The sequence below is a fragment of the Vespa crabro genome, chromosome 10 (assembly GCF_910589235.1).
Source record: "Vespa crabro chromosome 10, iyVesCrab1.2, whole genome shotgun sequence".
NCBI classification, from domain to species: domain Eukaryota; kingdom Metazoa; phylum Arthropoda; class Insecta; order Hymenoptera; family Vespidae; genus Vespa; species Vespa crabro.
The window spans coordinates 449,213-471,806 of NC_060964.1; the positions used below are offsets into that span (position 1 = coordinate 449,213).

The 22,594-nt window shown below is 34.0% G+C and overlaps 3 protein-coding genes across 23 annotated transcripts; 1 reads left to right on the top strand and 2 right to left on the bottom strand.

The window, feature by feature from the left end:
• Positions 1-168: 168 nt before the first annotated feature.
• Positions 169-3,035, bottom strand: LOC124427286 (adenosine kinase 2). Of its 2 annotated transcripts, XM_046970012.1 has the most exons (6): positions 2,691-3,035; positions 2,170-2,399; positions 1,345-1,552; positions 962-1,237; positions 449-857; positions 169-361 (listed from the first exon to the last, which is right to left on the bottom strand). In XM_046970012.1, exons 2-6 carry the CDS (start codon positions 2,184-2,186, stop codon positions 234-236), a joined length of 1,038 nt encoding a protein of 345 aa, XP_046825968.1. In that variant the 5' UTR covers positions 2,187-2,399; positions 2,691-3,035; the 3' UTR covers positions 169-233. The 2 variants fall into 2 exon arrangements, with proteins under 2 accessions (XP_046825968.1, XP_046825966.1); XM_046970010.1 differs by having other exon boundaries at positions 2,170-3,035.
• A 1,028-nt stretch (positions 3,036-4,063) lies between these two features.
• On the bottom strand, positions 4,064-22,195 carry LOC124427284 (RNA-binding protein lark). 20 transcript variants are annotated; one of them, XR_006942946.1, is made up of 7 exons: positions 22,041-22,195; positions 19,161-19,323; positions 18,538-19,083; positions 18,291-18,360; positions 18,077-18,176; positions 17,269-17,355; positions 4,064-4,481 (listed from the first exon to the last, which is right to left on the bottom strand). XR_006942946.1 is itself a non-coding variant. In XM_046970004.1 (7 exons), exons 2-7 carry the CDS (start codon positions 19,302-19,304, stop codon positions 7,656-7,658), a joined length of 999 nt encoding a protein of 332 aa, XP_046825960.1. In that variant the 5' UTR covers positions 19,305-19,323; positions 22,041-22,195; the 3' UTR covers positions 7,479-7,655. The 20 variants fall into 20 exon arrangements, 15 of the variants coding, with proteins under 15 accessions (XP_046825965.1, XP_046825957.1, XP_046825961.1 ...); XM_046970004.1 differs by lacking the exons at positions 4,064-4,481; positions 17,269-17,355 and adding exons at positions 7,479-7,746; positions 14,563-14,610; XR_006942942.1 differs by having other exon boundaries at positions 18,077-18,360.
• On the top strand, positions 4,488-7,472 carry LOC124427287 (F-box/LRR-repeat protein 2-like). Its single transcript, XM_046970013.1, has 2 exons — positions 4,488-5,561; positions 6,288-7,472. The coding sequence occupies exons 1-2, from the start codon at positions 5,368-5,370 to the stop codon at positions 6,571-6,573; spliced, it is 480 nt and encodes a 159-aa protein (XP_046825969.1). The 5' UTR covers positions 4,488-5,367; the 3' UTR covers positions 6,574-7,472.
• Positions 22,196-22,594: the final 399 nt, after the last annotated feature.

The window sequence follows — 22,594 nt, forward strand, 5'->3', positions numbered from 1 at the left end:
TCTAGTGACCTGTTATCGTATACTCATTAAATATCACTTATGGATACATGACATACATTATAATAATAAGAAACTTTAAATGAGAAGATCTAAAAAAATTTATTCATGAATTACAAATATATTAACATGAATAATGTTGATTTTCCATTGCCATAAAAAGATTTTATATAATATAGTTATTAAGGTATTTATTTAAGTACTGGATTTACAATTGCTAATAAATCTATTTTTAATTAAAGTTTAAAGTCAGGTTTGCCATTGTAAGTACATCCTGAAGTTTGTACAATTTGTGTGGCAGCCCAAATACCACATTTTATACATATTTCTATATCTTTCCCTTGAATCAGTTGTGCCAAAAAACCTGCAGATATAAAATAAATTAGAATTATATAAAATTATAATCGAACGTACATACAAATTTTAAGTATCCATATTTAACATAATTTACCTCCTACAAATGCATCCCCAGCACCATTAGTATCGATTACATTTTCTTCTGGGATTTTCGTAGTAGGATATTCTCTCACTATGTTGTCCTTAACTAAAACAATTGGTCCAGAACCTTGTGTAATTATGACGATTCTGTTCCTCTTTTTATTTATCTTCTCCATACGAGATATCTTTAACGCTATCTCCTTTCTGTCTGTAGTCTTAAAATCATGGACTTTTGCAAATACATCTGCCTCTGCTTCATTACCAAATAAAATATCTACATAAGGAAGAACATCTCCTAATGGTTTTTTAAAAACGTCGGGTATAAATGGTGCACTGAGATTCATCATAAACATTTTATTGTTTTCATATGCATGCTTAGCCACTATTTGAATTACTTCTGGATTAACGGTTAAGAAAAATCCCTGTAATATCAAAATCAAAGATAGAATTTTTCTCGTGTATGACTAATAAAAGAAAACAACAAAAGGTTGCGAGATACATAAAGAATAATTGTATATATACTTACAGAAATATAAATATATTCTGCATTTTCTATAAGTTTCTTGTTTTCCGGTACTTCTATGTGCGATGTTGAGAAACAATTTGCAGCTGCTAAATTAGCACATAGAGATCTTTCCTTTCCTGTGATAAGAACGGCACAAGTCCCAGTTGGTTCCTTATCCGTATATTGATAGCAAACATTTAAGCCATTTGTAAGAGCTCGTTCTTCCAATATTTTGGAATATTTGTCATTACCTACGCAACCCATGTAACTAGCAACTTTTGATTTTTTCAAGAACCACTAAAAAAAAATATAGATGCCGACTATAATAACAAGTTGTTATAGAAAATTGCTCCTGAATATGAAATTTTCCACAGAATATGAAAAAAATATTAAATTAAATTTACTTGTGTTACTCGCATTGTATTCTGTACAGAACCACCAGCAATAAAATTGGCATTATACAGGTTGATTAATTCATCGTATAGAGATTTATGTTTTTCCTCCGCAAGAATAGCATCGTTGGCTTTTAAGTCATATTTTTCCAGAAAATTTTTGTCTACAGTCGCAGATATATCAAGCAGAGGATTTCCCATACCCAGAAGAAGACCTTCTCTGAAGCATTTGAGAAAAAATTTGGCACTTTCTGATACATTTTTCTATTGATCGCTTCATTATTCTCAATCACTCGCAATATTTTCTGCCGAATTCACGATTGATAATAAGGTATATGTAAAATATAAGCATTTGAATTGAAAAACTCACTATATCGTGAATATATAAAACAGAAAAAGAATTGTCATAAATTTAAAATGATAACGATAAGAGATATAAAGATCAATAATATAGCAATATTAATAAATAACTATGTACTGGAGCGCCTAGATGCGGCCCTGTCGATTACATAACCTATATACCGTTCCTCTTTCGGAACGTTACACGATCAAAGTTTCGTGGGCCGATTGGTCAGCGTGCGTGCACACTTTGTCGCTAGAGTAATCATTCGAATGATAAGACAAGGAACGTGAAAACGGACGTTTCCTCATCCCAGAACATGGTTTCGTTCCATTCGAACTACACAAATGTTCGCGATTCGTCACACGTGAACGAACTTAACCTCATCGTGACCAAAGGTTGAACGAAACATAACCTCTCCAAAATGATATTCGGAAGACAATTTTTGTAATTGCGAGTGATCAAGAAAGTAAGAAAATAAAATAAAAAAACCGTACCGTAAATTTTCTGCCATTGGCGAAGTACACGATTTCTTATGAGAATAAATGGATTTCTGAAGACACACTGCGAATGTACTAGCGACGGTATGCCACCGATGATGTGTGTGTGTGTGTGTGTGTGTATGTGTATGCGTATGTGTGTGTGTATGTGTTGTATAGGTGATTCGTCGGATGGCGTATCCTTACGTCAGAGCGCGTGGCTCAATGAAACGAATAACCGTTGTAAGCTAAATGTAGGTAGACAATCGTTTAAAAAAAGATGCTACTTCATGTTGGGGTCATGCGTTATCTTTATGATTCATCGGAACTTGATAAAATTAGACGTTAAATCTTTTAAGGAAAAGTTTTTCTATTATCAATAGAAATTGTTCTCAAATTCTTACTTCTTATCGACCTCGTTTTAAAACGTTGCGAATCTCGATCGTTTAAAATAATGTGAGAAGGGGAAGTACTTAAAATTCTTAAAATAACTAACTACTTTGCCAGTAGGTATTTCAAATTATGTAATCATAACTTACAGAGAATTTTTATCTCGTGCGTTGTTTCTCGAATGATTTTCAATCGCGTCCAAAGTATGACACACTATTTTATCTTGCGTAATTCAAAACTATTAAGGAGAGGAAAAAATGTATACTGGAATAGAATCTATCCGCTTATGTATCGCATTAATTCGTTATTTCGTAAAACGAATATATCGTATATAAAATTGTACTTTATCAATTTACATCACGTTTTTATTACGTCACGTTAAATGTTGCAATTCACAACATCAAGTATTATTTGCAAGATAATGCTGCAAACATCATCGTCGTATGTTTCTTCGGTAATTTTGCATTTCATTTTTATCTTTTGAATATTTTTCAACGAATTGTAAAATAAAATTTAAAATAGCCAACTTTCATTTTCACAAATTTATTATAATTAATTTTCTTGATTTTTATCGTGATTTCGATAAAAAGGGAATAGAGATTGGAGAATACAAGGAAGAGAAGAAATCGGAAGTCTTTTTATAATATTCAATTGATTTTTATCATTTTTTAAAGCAAATATATTAATTTAAAAAAAAAGAAAAAGAAAAAAGAAAGAAAAAACACTTAAATAAATGTAATAATTCACGTTACGTTGATATAAGATAACATGCGTTATCTTCTAAGTAATGAATATAAATTTCACTTTAGATCCTTATTTTCTTACCTGTCTACTTCTACTTACCACGAAATACGTTTATTTAATTAGTGTCAATTTTTATTTCGTCACGGTTGATCCCAAAAAAAGAAGAAAAAAGAATCAGAATAAAAAAAACGCCTAAACATTTGTATAGATGAAACGCATTTAATCGAGTGTTTGTCAAATCAATTATATCAACGACGCTTCATAAGACTCGTGGAATTGAGGAAAATGGAATAATTGGGAAAGAAATGTAACGGAAAAAAGTTTAACAGTGCAATAAGAGACAGAGAAAGATCATACAGACAAACAGACAGACATATATATATATATATATATATATAGAGAGAGAGAGAGAGAGAGAGAGAGAGAGAGAGAAAGAGAGAGAGAAAGAGAGAGAGAAAGAGAGAGAGAGAGAGAGAGAGAGAGAGAGAGAGAGAGAGAGAGAGAGAGAGAAAGCGAAATTTGTTGAATGTCAAAAGGGAGATTAGTATTATTTTCGTTACCAGACAATTTTTAAAAATCACAAAATCGCAGGGAGATTTTATAAATTTGTATCTATATGTGTATACAGATATGCGTGTGTGGACTCGATTCAAGATGAGTTTCTCTCTCTCACTCTCTCTCTCTCTTTTCTCTACCTGCTTTTGCTAAGAAAGAAAAAACATCTCTCAAAGATTTCGAAAGAGGATAAAAATGAAAGTTTTAATAATTATAAATTAAATAAAAATGTAGACGAAAATAATTATTATCCGTTTTGTTTTCTTTAAATATCATAGGTGTCGAAAGAAGAGACATATAGATAGACAAACGGACAGAAAGACAGACAGACAGATAGATAGATAGTTAGAAAGACAGATAGATAAAGTTATAGAGTAAGAAAGAAAAGAAATAAAGAAGAAATGATACTGAGGCTAGTGGACTTGCCTTGGTACGACGTAATCTACAGGCACATCTTTATTCGACTGGATCTGCGGGACCTTTGTAACCTTCGATGCCTCTCCTCAACAGAGTACCAAGTCCTGGTCGACAATTACATCGCCACATGGGACACGTTGGACATCTCTTCATACACGGATTTTGAGCCCAACTCCTTCGAAGTATAGTCCATAGGTGTTCGGTAGTAGCAAGGCTATCGAGTCCTACATCACACATCATATTACAATATGCATAATAGTTCGAAACATTCCCTTCTGGCGCGTCGTTCGTTATTTTGTTTTGTTTTGTTTCGCTTCGCTTTTTTTATATATATTTTTTATTACTTTTTGTTTTCGTTCATTTCGCTTTGTTTCGTAATTTGGCATTTTTTTTTTTTTTTCTTTTCTTTTTTTTTACCGACGACGACACCCGACGACGATGGCGGCGAAGACGAAGCCGGCAAGAGACAAGATTTTTTTCTCGTCACGCGCGTGAAGGGGTAGTAGCAGTAGTAGCGTGGTAGTCGTGCCTGGTATACATACGTCCCGTACCTGCAGATGCTTTTTATTTATATATTCATTTATGTATTTAGTTATTTATTTATTGAGAGGACATCGATAGTCAGTCACTTTTACGCGTGTATGTACACGTATACAAATTATTTTTTTTATTTTTACTTTTTTTTTTGTTTGGTTATCCCGATATTCTACACATCTCGATTCCGATCCTATGCGATTCGCTTTCTTTCCGTTTGACTTTATATATATATATATATATATATATATATATATATATAATCCGAAATCCTTCAATGATTTTGCTTGTATATTATATACATATATAGGGAATAGATTGTGCTTATTTATTTATCTTTTTTGTTTTTTCTAATTTCGTCCGCTCACGCTCCGTGTTTCTATGTACATGCTATACATATGCATTTTTTGATCTATATTTCTTTACTTTGTCAAGGGATTCGTAAAAGGCTGCAAGAGGTTGCGACATGTCGACCTTAGTAATAGCTACTGGCTCGGAAGTTCTCATCTCGTCGACCTTCTCGGTTCACATCCCGGGCTCACGCATTTGGACTTGACCGGTTGCAACGGGCCGCAAATGCGGTGCGACTTTATCGAGATAACCAAATGTCGTAATCTCACGTCTGTAAGGCTAAGAGGCTGCGACTGGGTCACCACAGATTTCCTATTGTCGTTAGTTCGGTACAACCGTAACCTTCGACGACTTGTATTAGCCGATTGTTATCAAATATCCGACGAGGCTGTGGAGTCCATGTTCGAGTTTCTCACAACGTATGTACGAATAAAAGCATAACAACGATACATTTAATAAAGGATTAATCGTATCGAAAGCTCCAGCACGATCATATTTCTATATATATATTATGGATAATACATGTATCACACGCGCGCGCGCACATACACACACATACACATGCACGCACGCACGCACACACATACACGTACACATTTATTATCCAACGAGTGTTATATATATATATATATATATATATATATATATATATATATAACAAGTAATAATATACATATATTATAATTTTTTCCAAAACGTAAGGCATATAAAAACAGTTACTAAAATTCATTGTCGTCAATATTGCGTTATTGTTCTGGTTGTCGTCATAGTCGTCTCTATACGTCTCGTGGCTGTTGTTTTTTCTTTTTGTTTCTTTTTGTTAACATATATATATACACATTGTAGGTTATATAATATTACTTACTACTGTCTCTCTATATGAAAAAAGCACGTGTTCGAGACAAAAGGGACTCTCACGGCGTATAGCTTTGCCGCGTATATTACTGAATGTATGGTATATATATGTATAGTATATACATACACTTTATATATCGTAGTTTCAAAAGCGTTCGAAATTACTAGGGGAAGAAAAAAGATTGTAAATTCGAATTTTCTCTTTTTGGTTCGACATATGCAGAATCAAAGTTTAAAGCTGTCTCTTTTCCTTTCTTTTCTTTTCTTTTTTCTTTCTTTTCCACGAATAGATTGACCGATCTCAGCTTGGAGAAGACCGCCATCACGGATAAAAGTCTTCTGGCAATGGTCGAACACGGTGTCACGGCGATAGAGTATCTCGACTTGCGTTACTGCCACGGAATCACCGATTATGGTCTGATGTTACTGAGACCTTTACGATCTATGAAAAGACTTTGGATCCTCGGTTGTCGTTCGATTACCGAACGTGGTCTCGCGAGCTTTCGCGAGCGTATGGAAATCGATCTTTCTCCGAGACCGATCTGCGCGATTCGACCTCCATCCTTGCAAGTATAACATTTTTTCCGGCTCGTTTCTCTTCCTTCTCTTCTTTCGCGTGTATTTTGGTCATTAAGATCCTCCTTTTTCCAATGGGCGCTGTGTTGCATTCTTTCGGCATCGCGTAACACCGCGCCAACCGTAAAATACATATATATATATATATATATATATATATATATATATTCAAAGTAAGAAGATATAAGTTAAACTGAGGATGGATACATTTTTGCAACGAACAATCACACGCAAAATAGAATATTGAATAGAATATTGAAAATAGAATATTGAATAGAATATTGAAAATAGAATATTGTAAAATGATCATACGATAACTCGTCAAACTAAATAATCGACGTTGCATCTTTGGATGCATCCAAAATATGGCGGACGACATATACATTTATCTTCAATTTCATATCGATCGATTCACTTCGATCGAAATTTTCGTTCTAATTAAGAAATAGGAAATAATTAGACATGTAGAAGAGAGAAAAAGCGAGGATCGCCAAGTAGAATTTCATGAAGAAATTGTAAAGACGATGATGATGATAATGATAATAATAATAATAATAATAATAATAATAATAATAATAATAATAATAATAATAATAATAATAATAATAATAATAATAAAATTAACATTAATAATAATAATAATAATAATAATAATAATAATAATAATAATAATAAATACGTAAAATGCTAATCTTTCATTACATCCAACATCTTTCTTCCTTGGTCTTTTCCAATATGAAACTATTCTTTTAATGAATCTCCTCCTCGACGAAACCACTGAGAATGTGGGGTGGTTCTGTGTTTTTCATATTTACAATGCAATCATGAAGAATTATTTATAATAATAATAATAGTAGTAATAATAATAATAATAAAAGAAAAGAAAAAAAAAAGAATAAACGATATATTCTTCGCACGTTTTTAGATATTTATTAAAATAAGAAGTTGAAAAACACAAAAGGTATATGACTGTCATTCAGATATACAAACAATCGTTTAAATCATGCATGTCACGAGAAAAGTTGTAAAAGACAATTCGCTCGCTTTTCTCTTTAATAAGTGATGCATATTATTACAAATAATTAGTATCCCACATCCGTATATGCGTGAAACGACTTATTCGCATTGTACGCTACCTCGTGCGCAACTACCTCATCTGCGGTGCCAATTGTTCTGAAAACATCAGGTCCATTCAACGAACGGTTTTACATACACGGAAGGTATTATTTTTTGACCTTTAAAACTGCGCTTACATTTCTCTGTTGATATTTTTAAATATTTAACGTATTTTTTTATTAATACGACTTGTTTAAGACGTTCCTAAGTGTTCAAAGTTTCAAAATAAAATTTAATACAACACACGTATACGAAATACTGAGCAATACTCTTTTTATATACACACGCACGCACGTATATGTCGAGAAATTAGCTATTTGCTCGATCAAAGACAATACAAAAACGAAAAAAAAAGAACAAAGAGACACGTTCTTTATCTATGTAGTAAAATCGTTAAACGATTTGCGTGTGTTCGTTTTGTATACGATTGGGGCGGTGTTTCGCAATGACGAGAAGGATAGAGAGATACAGAAAAAGAAAGATAGAGTTTTCTCGCGTATCGAGATCAAGGCGCGATAGAATAGCGACGAGAATAATTGCTACAAACATAATAAAACTTATGGCTTACAATACCTTTTAGAAATGCGCTATCTTACTAATTCCTAATGTAACAGAAAAAAAAACAAAAAACAAAAAAAAAGAAAAAAGTAGAACACGTTTAGAAGAGAACAGGACGATAGCCGGAAAAAATGTTACGTAAAAGATTAGAAATTTTCTCGTGAAGACATGACGACCATTTTATCGTTGTCTGTGATACTTTTTCCTTCTGTTCTTTGTTCGTTCTTTATTTTTTCTTCTTCTTCATAAAGAATACAAGAGAGTAAGAAAAACAGCGAGGAGAAGAGAGAAATAAAGATAGAGAAAAATCGAAAACGCAATTTCGAGTAACTCGAACGCCCACATTTGTTTATCTTTTCCTATTACTCCTTGAAAGCAAAATTAATTCTTGAAACAGAAAGAAAAGAGAGGATTTCGCTTGGAAAATTATTTCGAGAGCTCATTATAAAACACATCTCACAAGAAGTACTCATCTTCGTTTATTTCTTTTTACCTTCTTGATCGATTGATTGATTAACTTATTTAGTTATTCTTTCCCCCTCTCCTTTTAATAATTGGCATATCACGAAAGGAAAAAAGTCAAGAGGAGCGTGTGCGTATTGTGTATAACATTTATATACGTGTACGATGTCGTTTGTGTTTATAAAAACGAGGGAGATCTTTTAGGAGGGTGCAACTGAAAGAAAGCGAAGATAGACAGATCAACAGATATAGATAGTAAGATAGATAGGCGTGTGTATACATATGTATATATACACACACATACGTATGTATTATATTATAATAAAAAGAGGCAGTGTATGTGTTTAAGGTTAGCATAACGAAATACGCGCGTCTTCGGCCGATTTTCGAGCGAGCGCGGAAAGCAGCGCGCGAAAAACGCAGGAAGCCAGCGAAGCGCGCGTTCGATCGAAAAAAACGGGTTCCAGACATGCGTGAAAATCGTTGTTAAATTTTTATATATACGTCGGAGCCGAGTCGAAAGGTTTTCGTTACGACCACACATGTTTTATGCGGCAAGGTCGGGGTGCGATGAGGGTATACAAGGATGGGTTCGTCGAAATAATGGATAGGAAAGGGTAAAAAGGGTGGTAACGGCAAGAATTGGTGATAGTAAGAGAAAGAGATAGATAGATAGATAGATAGATAGATAGATAGATAGATAGATAGATAGACAGATATATATATATATATAGAGAGAGAGAGAGAGAGAGAGAGAGAAAGAGAAAGAGAGAGAGAGAGAGAGAGAGAGAGAGAGAGAATTAAAGAACACGTAAAGTCGTTTTTGTGAACTTCACAAATACATTGTTATTACATTATTTTTTATCCATTATTATTATTATGATTATCATTATTATAATTAATGAAAACACGGTTTCTTACAAAAAAAAAGAAAAAAAGAAAAAAAAAATAATAATAGATTAAAGGAGAGAAGAAAAAAGACTTACACCAACGTATACATGCTCGAACGAAGGAAATATGCTTGCTTGCTTATTTGTTGTTGTTGATTTTTCTCTTTTATTTTCTTTGTATATTTGCTTAAATCCTTTTCCTTTTTTTTTTATAATAGATATAACGAGCGCAAATACGTGTGGTTAAACGCAATTGATCTTCATCAATAAATTGTTTTTTCCTTCTGTCTTATTTTTCTTTTTTGTCATTCTTTTCTTTACTTTACGTCGATTAATCCTATTTATAATAAAATGGTTATGTTACTACACGCTAAATGTTCGCACGATCCAATTAAGGTATCTCATACAGAATCGACGCATCTCTACGGAATTTATAGGTCCAACCGTAATCTCCAAGTCGTTAAACTAATTATTAGCGTAATCGTTTAACGGCGTACTTCCCTCCCCCTCACCTCGCCCGACAAAAATAAAAGGCAACTCGTTCCGAAGGCTAGAAAGCATGTTTCTTACTCAATTACGTCTTTTTAGTTATTTTTTTGTGTGTGTATACACACACGCACACGCACGCACGCACATATATATATATATATATATATATATATATATATACACATATATATATATCGTCTTAACGCGTCGTCAAATTTTTATTATGTATTTGCGCATTCTAGTCCCCGAACGACATTTTTTCCTAAAACATCGTGCATGTAATAATATATATCTCGAAGAACTATATCATATCTAGGATAATTTCTATTCACGTTAGATCGCTATGATAGATTAAAAAAAGTAACCAAAAAATTAAAAAGAAAAAAGAAAATAAAAAAATTCAGAAAAGCGAATCATCGAAGAAAACCGTTCGGCCACGATCGTCACACGCACACAAGCATACACGCATACACATACATACTCAACATTTAATCTTGTCTATACGTCATACAAAATTTTGCGCTTCTTTTCGTTCGATGCCAAATAACATCGTCAATATTATTATTATTATTATTTTGTTTTTTTTTTGTTTTATTAGCATCGCTAATATTCTTTGAACCGAACGACGGACCTGAGCGATGATAGGAAAAAAAAGAAACTTTCTTTTATTTCTAATCAATTACATAGATCACGATAAATCGCATAAAAAATGTTTTTTTTTGCCGCCGTTGAAACAAACGAAAAAAAAGATATCTTATTTTTCCTTAGGTAAGGAAAAAAAATAAGAAAAAGGAAAAAAAAAGAAATTAGAAGGAAACTGGTAACGAACGATCGATTTGCGCATTGCATATACAAATTGTTCTAAAATCAAATCAACGTATCGCTGCGAAATTGAAATGAAAAATTTTCCAATATGACATATGTGTATATATATATATATATATATATATATATATATATATATATATATATATGATTATAATATGATTAATTTGAACGTAAACGTTATATATTTGCGCCGAAGAAATTATGTTTTTCGTAGCGATATCCGAGAAAACATCAGTAATAATGAGAAAAAAAAAAAAGAATTTTTCTATCCATCGACGGTACAAACACAAAGACCGCGCGAGAGTAATGACAATATGGCAAAAATTTGCACGATTCCACAAAAAATCGGTTTAAGCACACTCTTCCCACCTATTTTTATTACTTTTTTCTCTCTTTTCTTTGTTTTATTTTTATTTTTTTCGTTTTTTTTTATTTTTATTGCAAATACACACACACACACGCACGCGCGCGCGCACAAGCATTCATAAACGCGCGTAAAAGATCAGTAATAATGACGTTTTGTTCCTAATTTTTAGGGAGGGAAGAGGATTCGAACAAAAAAAAAGATAAAAAGGCCTTGCTGAAAAATCGCGCTAACGAACGAACGAACGAACGAACGAACGATCGAACGATCGAACGAACGAACAATACAAGTTAAGAAATATTCGCGATTGTTAAAAATCACGTACGCGATATTACGCAACGCATACAAGCCTATTAAATAAATAATATACACGCGTAAAAAGAGTTGTGAAATTTTCTTTTTCTGACTATGGTGGAAGAGTGGCGGACAAATATAGTGCGTAAAATTTATAAATTATTTCGCTCGCTTAAATGATTTCGTCGAGGATAGTAACATTTTCCTGTAATATCTGATATTTTTTTTCTTTCTCTCTATCTAATCGTTCGTTATCGTTTCCCTAAGACATATCGTAATAAACGATAAGCAATCCGACGGACTAGTAATAATTATACGTGTGCTCTGATAAAAGAGACAGATGGATGTACTTGTATATATACACATATACAGTTTTATATATACATACATATCGGACGAGGAAGGATAGCGGAGATTGTGATGGTGTGGTAATGGTGTTGGTGTAGTAAGGCAAGAGGGAGATAGGGTTCGGAAGGGTAGATTTATCAAGATGCATGGGGACCGTGAAATTTTCGTCTGAATTTTACTTCAGATATTGTTTTCCTTTTTTTCAGTTTGGTGTTTATGACGATTAATTTATGCGCAGTTTTTTCGATATACTATCGCAGATAAAGACATTCTTTGTCTATCATATTATTATTATTATTATTATTATTATTATTATTATTATTATTATTTCTCGATAGATTCGGTGTTGCTTTCTTTTCGCTTATTGTATTTTTTTTCTTTTTTGTATACTTTATTGTGGTTGTTGTGGGTATTCTTTTTTTCTTTTCGTCATTAGTTTATTTATTTAGAGTAATCTAATAATGGGCGCAATGCGGGTGACAGAATGTACTTGTTCTCATAGAGCGGTTGCGGCAGATCTTCGCGCGTGCAGATCGACAGACGGCCAAGAGTATCTCGGTCCCGAGGCTTCCTGCTAGCGATCAGACCCGACACAGAGAGAGACGGACAGACCGACAGACCGATCCGAGCCCGACGCGACGATTTAGTATGGTGCGAACCGGCGCGACGGCGATGGCCCTCGTAATCCCGGTCTGGTAACCAAAATTAAGCCACGTCAGTCACACGAATTCGATTATTACGGTTAAAGCACGGGTATTATAGTAGGGGCTTTGCTTTTTTCTCTGAATGATTATTTTTTTGCATACTGATAGATATAAGTATATAAATGGAGGAAAAACATTTGACAATAGCGATGAAAGAGTGAATGAGAATGAGATAGAAATAGAGAAAGAGAGTGAGATAGAAATAGAGAAAGAGAGAGAAAGAGAGAGAGAGAGAGAGAGAGAGAGAGAGAGAGAGAGAATTAGACAGGAATGTGAAAAAAAATAAAGATTAAAGGAAAGAAATACGATCGAAACCAACAAAAATAAATAAATAAATAAATAAATAAAAATAAATAAACGAATATATAAACAAATAGCTGGTAGCAGTACGAAGAGTATGTTCTTCCTCGTTTTTCTCGCATGTATATCATTCAATAATTTTTTCTATGCATGTGTATATATATATATATAATAAAATATACACCATACAATATATACATATATATATATAGGTATATATATATATATATGTATAAAAGTTTATATGATCAAACAGTGCGATTGCGAGTAGGAATTGAATATCTTCCATTTAAATAAAGCGCATCTCAAAACTATCGACAGCTCTTCTTTAAAAAAGATCTTTCTTTCAGGTTGAAAAAAATCTCGTTTTTGTTTTCTTGTTTTCTTTTTTTTTTTTTGCCTTTTTGGGGATGGAATGCGAGAAAGTCAGAGAAAAACGACGGCCTTTTTCTCTTTTTAGAAGCGACATAGGGCGGTGATACGACCGATCGATCAACAATTAATCAGATACTATCATAATACGAAATCACACATAAAATTGTCTAAGAGAAAAAGAGAAAGAAGTCTACGAGGACAAAACTATCATTTTTTCTACTCTTTCCTATGCAACAAAATGTCTCCTAAAACTTGAAGGCTCACGGAAAAAACCTATAAACATTTATACAATATACACACTTCACTTTGAGTATATATATATATATATATATATATATATATATATATATATATATATATATATATACATGTATGGTGAATGTACCATATATTTATATATCTAAATATAGCATAATGTGTGTCTAAATATATGATATATATATATATATATATATATATATATATATTTATATATGATATATTTAGAAAGATAGATAAATTGAGAATCATTGATGGTTTAAAATTAGGGATAAATTCGCTGGACGATGATCGTACCCCCGCCTGAAGACTCTTCTTCTCTGTTTACTCTTTTTTCTCTCCGTTCTTACGCGATGATGACGAAGGACAACGATGATGACACATATTCAAAGTCGACACTCTCGAATGAGTATTATATACGGCAACGAGAAAGCAAAAAGAGATCTAACAAGATCGAGGTAATGGTGGTGGTGGTGGTGGTGGTGATGGTTTAAAAAATTCGAGAATTTAATTTTGAAAATTAAAAGAAATGCAAGACAAAATAATATCCAGAATGGAAGAGGAGAAGGTATCGATAATTTGAATTCCTTCGGCATACATACTAATAAGATGAACATTTTTCTTTTCGACAAAGTAAGAAAAATAAAGTTTAAAAAAATTGGAGATAAAGTGGGATAAAAGAAAGAAAAAGAAAGAAAGAAAGAAAGAGAGAGAGAGAGAGAGAGAGAAAGAGAGATGAAGGAGAGAGAGAGAGAGAGAGAGAGAGAGAGAGAGAGAGAAAGAGAGAGAGAGAAAGAGAGATGAAGGAGAAAGAGAGAGAGAGGAGAGAGAAGAAAGAGAAAGGAGAAAGAAGAGAGAGGAGAGAGGAGAGAGAGAGAGAGAGAAAGAAGAAAGATATATATACACACACACACACTATGTATCTCGGATCTTTAGGCTGATTAATTTTTTTCCTCTCTTTTGGAATATTTTTTTTAAATTAGCCGGTGACACGTCTACTTACCTACGTTCTTCGAACGAATCTCGGCTGAAGTCCTCGTACATGCCTCTACTATAACAGCGTTTATAATAAATAATCGAATCTACCAATTGATCAAGATTCATCATCATCATCATCATCATCATCATCATCATCATCATCATTATCATCATCACTAATATATATACCACACTCGTTCCCTTGTCCAAGGCTTAACTTTGTGAATAGTCCCTGTACATTGTGCAACGTAAAAAGAAAAAGAACCACGCATGCCGCCTAATATGACTGCTTCAACATTTTTTATTTTTACTTTTTTTTTCTTCTTCCTTTTTTGGGGAATGGAAAAAAAAAGAAAGAGGGAGAGAAAGAGACAGAGATTCTCAAGAGAAAATAAGGTTGGTATTACGAGTAATGAAGGGTTTGGATGGATTTGAAATTTTGGAAAATATCACGACCGTAACAAATCTAGTAAAGGATGGATCAACGAATATTGAGGTAAAAACAAAGAAGATTCTATAGAACGTTCAACTTCTTTAACAATTTAACCAACTGTAAACTTCATGTGTTTGTACGACAACATGAATGTAAAGTAAGGGAAATGCGAGGGATGTATCGAGAAGAGGAAAAGAATAAAAATATATATATCTATAACGACCAAGACTAAACACACAAAATATCTAAGTTCCCCAAAAGGTCTTTGCTAATAAAGAGCGAGAGCGAGAGAGAGAGAGAGAGCGAGAGAGAGAGAGAGAGAGAGAGAGTCATTCGCAAATTAGAAAAATGCAAAATGTTTTTCTTTTTTACGTCATGAGACAAGTCTCTTCTACTTGTGATCTTTTCTTCTACACATTCAAAGAAAAACACTTAAAACTACTGCTACAAAACAACACACGCCTATGAAAATCGAAGGCAAACAAATGTAGAATTTCTATTCTGTTTTCTTTTTTTTTTGTGTGTGGGAGTCTTTATTTAACTTATACAATTTAACGTTATAGAAGAAATCAAATGATTTAATCAAAGCAAAGGTAAGAAATTATGGTGATAAGAGACATGGAATTTAAACCAGTCATATAAGGCAGGCAGTGCGCGTTAGACTGGATTTTCTTTTAAACCCATGTGATTTTCAAGTATTCTTTCTGTTTTTTTTTGTTTCGTTCGTTCTTTTCGCATATGCTTTATATGCTTACAATTAGAACGTAAGAGCCATTTGCAGCTCAGGCTGGGATAATGTAGGGTTGGTTGATTGTTAGGTAGATTGGTAAGGTAACGTGCAACAACAAACTCAATGTACTTCGAAAAATTGAGAAGTTCAATCAATTCTGTTTCTATTTGAAAGTTTTGCGAATGGAAATTACATAGCATGAAAAGCTTTGAATGTCGTGAGTAGAAGTCAGCTTCTCTAGGACACGTTATGAGCTCTTAATTTACGTACGCGTAAAAATATATATATATTTATATGTATATATGTATATATATATATGAACGTGTGTGATTTGTATACATAACAATAATGAATTTAAACACGTCAAGTACAAGTGTAAGTATGTAATGGGCCGGTTTCATGATCGTCTAAGCGAGAAGAATACGAAATGTTGGAATTATTACAATATGAACGTACGTAATATATCTTTGTGTCTAGAGCGAAAAATATTTTTCAACAAACAGAAACAGAAAGAAATGAAAATGTTACATTGTAGGAAAAAAACTTTTTTTTTAATCATCTGTATCTAAATAAATATAATATGTATGAACTTGAATCTTTTTTCCTAAACATTAACATAACAGACGTGTCTTAAATAAAACAAATTACGAACACTTAATTATGTTGTTTAAAATTTAACGAAAATCAAACGAAAAAAAAGAAAAAGAAAAAAATAACGCAAAGTAAACAATATATATAAAATGAAATATGAAATAGAAACGCATAGGGGAACAAAGAAATAAAAACAAGAGATTTCAAATGAGTCTATGAAACTGGCCTGAAAAAAAATATCAGAGAATACCGACATACAAACTTACTCGTCCAATTTGTCCGCAGAGCTGGTTTCTACTTACGATACGTTTCAAAGAGAATTGATCGGCGCCGTTCCTGAAAATCGCGCCAGCCCTCTTTATATAATATTATAAAGATATATATATATATATACTTTTTGCTTGTGTTTTCTCATTTTTTTGTTCTATCTGTACAGCGTACGAGGAGAGAGAGAGAGAGAGAGAGAGAGAGAGAGAGAGAGAGAGAGAGAGAGAGAGGGAGGGAGGGAGAGAGAGGGGGGGAGAGAAAGAGAGATAGTTCATTAAAATCGAAGATCGCATGTCCTGGTTCGCGGTAGGTAGTGCGATCAAGAAAACTAGTTCGTATTCCTTAGGAACGTTTCTTCATCCCAGGCCTCCGCGCCACTCCCGGTCGAGTGATGTACGTAATAGGGAGCGCTTGAAACACAAAGGATTTATGAGAGACATACAGGCCAATCTCGCAGTTAACGCCATGGAACAAGAGAGAGGCTATGAAATGGGACATCCCTAGAAGAGCAGTCGACATGTTCAAGGCATAATCAGTCGAGACCTCGCGATCGAATTCGTCATTTTGAGGAATAGAAGAAATATACGAGAGAGAGAGTGAGAGAGAGAAAGAGAGAGAGAGAGAGAGAGAAATTGCTGCGGTAATTTTACAACGCGCCAGCGACAAGAACGAGGTGTGACTACTCGCTAACAAAATGGTCAAAGACTTACTCTTGCATGACTTGAACGTTGGCCCGGGACTGTCTCTCTAGGGTTGCCCGCATTCATGGACAAAGATGGTACGCAGCCTGAGGTGCACTGAAATTTAGAATGTACAGAAACGTCCAAGCGTCATATAATAACATTTTTTACTACGGAGACGCTGCACTCATGTGGGCATCGGGTCGACAGTCGTTCTTATATAAAAATGCTACATTTGCTACCATAACTGAAGCGAGAGAAAAGAGGTAGGTAATATGCAATAATAGAAAAGTGATCGTGCGTGAACTCCTAATATTGTTGTTGGATCGGCAAGGATTATAAATGTTACGTGTATAATAAAATATAGAGAGAACTGGAAGATTTCTTTTTACAGCGAAATCAATATCTAAAATAGAAAAATTGAGAAAAGAGATAGGCTTACGTTATGACTTTTCGCGTTTACCCAGAAATGGGGAGAGGGAGGGGAGAGAGAGAGAGAGAGAAAGAGAGAGAGAGAGAGAGAGAGAGAGAAAGAGAGAGAGAGAGAGAGAGACAGAATTAGAAACAGAGATAGAGAAAGAGGAAGAGAGAAAGAGAAATAAACGCGAACGCGAAGCCCACCGAAAATAAAAAATAATTTCGTCAACTCTTTATGAACGGCGAGGCAAAGAAAAAGAAAAAGTGAAGGTTCAAAGTATATAAGAATGAAAAAATGTAATGGAATAATAAAATGTCGACGAATCACCGAACCCCAATTCGCATGAGCTGTTAATCCAGCCTGGAACGTTCACAATGTTAAGTCGGACGAATGGGCTGTCGGTACTCCGGCTCTACTCACCTGAACCGGCCGTTGTTGCCACTCGGAGGGGGTGATCGTCGGCTGAACATGCCATAATCGTTGCCTCGGGAAAAGCCAGTATCGCGCATGGATCCCATACCTAGAGGAGGCATAGGAGGCATTGGGTCTCGTCTTGGAGGTAGAGGTGGCATTGTCATTGGTGGAAAGTCTAGCCCGCACATGGAAGTTCCCATGTCACAGGGCCCTGTCATACCCGTAAACCGCCTCTCGTAGAGATCCCTGGTGTCGTCAAAGCCCCTCCTGTCATAGTAGCTTTCGTAGTCCTGTTTGCAGAAAGAAAATTCCAAAAAAAAAAAAAAAAAAAAAAAAAAAGAAAAAAAAAAGAGAAAAGAAAAAAAAATTAAACTTCGAAGTGTACGAGGCTATACCAGGCTACATACGGCTAGCCCTAGCCTTTCGAAGCAACGATGTCACGATCGATTAACTCAAAATGTACTTACTCCAAAGCGGCCACCACCCATTAGCCGGTCCCGAAGGAAAGGTGGTGGCGGCGGTGGAGGATACGGGTCACGTCCAAACATTCGGTCCCTGAATCCGTTCCTATCCGGTCCTCCTCCCATTCCGCCTTTTGGACATTCCTTGGACCAATGGCCTCCGCGTCCGCATCGGTAGCATTGTTCTGGATCTCCCATTCCTGGCCTTTGTCGTACTCTGCTAGTGGAAATTTGAACCTTCATAGGTTGACCGTCCACAATTTGCCCGTTAAGCTCCTTGATGGCATCATTCACATCACCTGTGGCTTCTAGATGGACAAATCCATAATTTCTCACTATGTCGCATTCTACGACAGTGCCATATTTGGCAAACAATTCGCGCACTTGAGGTGCTTTTGTATTGTCTGTGAGATTGCCAACAAAGATTTTGGTCGTAGGAGTGTTGGGTCCTTTACGACTTTTAGCAGCTTCGCATTTTATGGGCTGACCATGAACTATATGTCCATTCAAATTTTGTATCGCATTTCTTCCTGCTTCTTCATTTTCCATATGCTAATAAACAGAATAAAGAGGAATTATGTTTATGTAGGTAAAACAAATTTAAAGTTTTTGCATGTTCGATGACTTACCACAAATCCATAATTCTTAACAACATCACACTCTACGACTTTTCCATATTTCTCAAAAAGTGGCTTGATATCAGCATTTGATGTTTTATCAGCCAAGTTACCGATGAAAATTTTGAATGTACCAACGCTGCTAAAACCCGGCATTTTCGGCTCGTTTTAGAACCTATTAGAAAAACATTTACTATATATATATAAAATTATAAAAAACATTATCAAAACAAACAAACGTATTTAAAGTATAATCATAGCTTTGGCAAAAAAGAATTGGCATTAATATCTTTCATGTAATCATAAAAAAATACAAAAATCATGACTAAATAAATCTTTTGATTAACTGAAAATCTCACTTATCTTAATATATCTCAATCATATATTAATTAACTAAATTTATGTGAAGTATCATTATGAGAATAGCATTTTATAAGATTAAGTTTCTGCTTTTATTTCTGTAAACAAACAAAACAATCTTATGTTCTAACCAATACATGAGTAATACGATTTCCGTATTAGATAAATAAAAGTACATGAAAAAACATGGTTTATTACACCACACAACGTAATAATTAACATAAAACTGTTAAAGGAAGAAATAAATAATAGTTATAAGTGAATTTAAAGATAACGATTGTGCGCATAAACCTTCTAAATAGATTATTCAAGTTTGAGCAAGTAAAGCGGGAATACCGCAAAGACGCTCAAGTTTGATTACAGCTCTGACGCTTTCATCCACCATTTGCTTGGCGATCTTCCACATTTACAATCACCAAAATGCCAAATATTTCGACACGCTCCACGTCGTTTGCGATTTCAAGTATATCGAGTATAAAAGTTAGAACGTTACGAAAAAAACATATATACCTTCTATTTTTATCCTCACTAAGCTAACTTGCGAGAATATATTACTACGAACGAGATCGCCCGGAATGCCGTGAAAGCACGTAGTAGTTCAACGCTCACTGACCTTCGTGAAATGGCGCGCGTGGCTTGCTCCTGCGAAAATACAGCGCTTCCTTTTTGTAAACAACGAAAGAATATTTCTTTTGTGCGATACTATCCTTTATTTGTTAATATTCTTTGTTTTGGAAACACGATGTAATTGAAACAGCACCAAACGACACCAGCAACCAACCGTCAGAACATCCACACGAGAGAGATGAAATCAACGTAATGGCGGCGTCTCGCTTGCCGCGTCGTGTAAGAAATGTTCGGTGCTGCGATTCTATTGGTCAAGTCGGTCCAATCATACGATACGTTCTTAAACCTATCAAGAACGCGTCTCTTCCGGCGTAGTTAACTTGACTATGTACACGGCGTTCCGTTAGCTTCTATACCGGCGTTGTTTTCCCAGTCTCCTTTACATTGACTTTACACGCAATAGTCTAACCGCCGCCATTTTTAATAACCCCAATTATAAACAACGCGGTTTCTAATGAGCTAATGATAATATGTTTTAATACATTTCTTCTGACACTTAACGCCGCACAAACAATTCTTCAATTTTCCGGTTAATTTCGATTCGTTAATAGTTTGAAAATTGACCTCTCTTGGAATATACAATTTTTGATATAAAATTGTTCGTTTACGATCTAAGTTATGTCAAGAATCAAGCGTTTTTAAAATAAAGAATTTAAAGGCAAAAAACGAATAGAGATTTCGTAATGCGTGTAGCATGTGCATACATATTTAAATAATGATATATATATGCATGCATGCATGCACGCACGAACGCACACACACACACAATTACTATTCTACATTGCTATACATATGTAATAGTTGATTCTTTGTTCTACTTTAGTAAAAAAAGTACATATATTGAACGTCGTATTACGCCGGATATTGTATTACATTCTCCAATTTTTTTTTTAGATTTTGTAAACAATAACACGTCACGTTTCAAATGACCTATGAAAAGAACTAAGTCTTCCGAAGAATACGTTATCATTTCTTATAACCCGTTACTACTTTTTGTTAAGACAGAGTACACGAAACAAATAAAAACAACAAAGATTTTATCAGAGAGATGTACGATAGCAATACATATTATATAATAGAATACAATTGAAATATTAATTTTGCATTTGATTTGTTTGTGATAAGAAATATATACATGATGTGCGTGTGCGCGCGCGCGTGTATGTATGTATGTATGTATGTATGTATGTATGTATGTATGTATGTATGTATGTATGAATGTATGTATGTAATGTATGTATGTATGTATGTATGTATGTATGTATGTATGTATGTATGTATGTATGTATGTATGTATGTATGTATGTATGTATGTATGTATGTATGTATGTATGTATGTATGTATGTATGTATGTATGTATGTATGTATGTATGTATGTATGTATGTATGTATGTATGTATGAATGTATGTATGTACATTGATAAATATGTCTGTAAAAAGTTGAAATGCAACATGATCGAATTTTTGGATCGTCTTACAAGACGACAAAGCGGAAAATTACCATCGCAAGAGTAAACTGCATTCAGCAGTAGTAATGTGAGGATTGGAATAAGTGAGAAGAGGCAAAGGAATAACTATATAGACGAGTACACAGACGTGATGCGTCATTTACACTTGTACAGATTTTACAATCGAAATAATCATTCGTAAAACGAGACTCACGTTGAAATTACTGTTTGAAATTTATTTCGTACGAAATAAAACCGTATCATTTTCGTTTTCAACGAAATAAGAAATAATGAGATAGAAAAAGCGGCAACGCCAGAATAAGACGAAATGGCGTAATCCGACAACGACATGATTCTTTTCCGATACAAGTCATACGAGTATTCTTCTCTATGTATTTTTTCGACAAATTGATAAAATACCTATAGATATAAATTTTTAATGTGTTGGGTACTCACCAAGTCAGTAAATTCTGTAAAACAACGCGATACAATACGACGCGAACCTACACGCTTCCGAAATAAAAAATGGCCGCACCGAAACAGACCGGGAAGAGGAAGGCGGTGCGACAAAGCAATTCCACTGATATGGCTCAGAGTTGCAAACTTGTGTATACGATCTCACTATACAAATGATATCATTACCAAATTTCATTACTACGCATGATTTTATTTTAATAATAAAGTGAGAAAGCATTTTATTTATTTCATAATCTTAAATTCTTCAAATATATTATAAAAGATCGTGAATTCCTTTTTTTTCTTTTATGTTGATGTAGGGATTTCAAAAAATTTGATTTGGCAATAGTGATCGACACTCCCTTTATCGGACCATAATTCTTTGCGTTCGATATTGTAGTTCTTGCATCTACACTAGAGACATCTACAATACCGGCTGAACTTACATTTCATATTTTAAGATATAAATTACAAAAGATCGTGTAACGTTTTTCTAATAACGTTAATTAATATATTAAAGATCAATGTCAGATTAAACAAATTGAAGATTTAAA

Bases quoted from the DNA above. Each gene is read 5' to 3' on its own strand.
- LOC124427287 (XM_046970013.1), top strand. From the start codon at position 5,368: ATGCGGTGCGACTTTATCGAGATAACCAAATGTCGTAATCTCACGTCT. The intron at 5,562-6,287 runs GTATGTACGAAT...TTCCACGAATAG, and splicing joins ATGTTCGAGTTTCTCACAAC to ATTGACCGATCTCAGCTTGG.
- LOC124427284 (XM_046969994.1), bottom strand. From the start codon at position 19,304: ATGCCGGGTTTTAGCAGCGTTGGTACATTCAAAATTTTCATCGGTAAC. The intron at 18,361-18,537 runs GTAAGTACATTT...TTCTGCAAACAG, and splicing joins TGGGTGGTGGCCGCTTTGGA to GACTACGAAAGCTACTATGA. The intron at 14,611-18,076 runs GTGAGTAGAGCC...ACGCTGTTATAG, and splicing joins GGCAACAACGGCCGGTTCAG to TAGAGGCATGTACGAGGACT.
- LOC124427286 (XM_046970012.1), bottom strand. The intron at 858-961 runs GTAAGTATATAT...TTGATATTACAG, and splicing joins CAGAATATATTTATATTTCT to GGATTTTTCTTAACCGTTAA. The intron at 362-448 runs GTAAATTATGTT...TTATATCTGCAG, and splicing joins TGGGGATGCATTTGTAGGAG to GTTTTTTGGCACAACTGATT.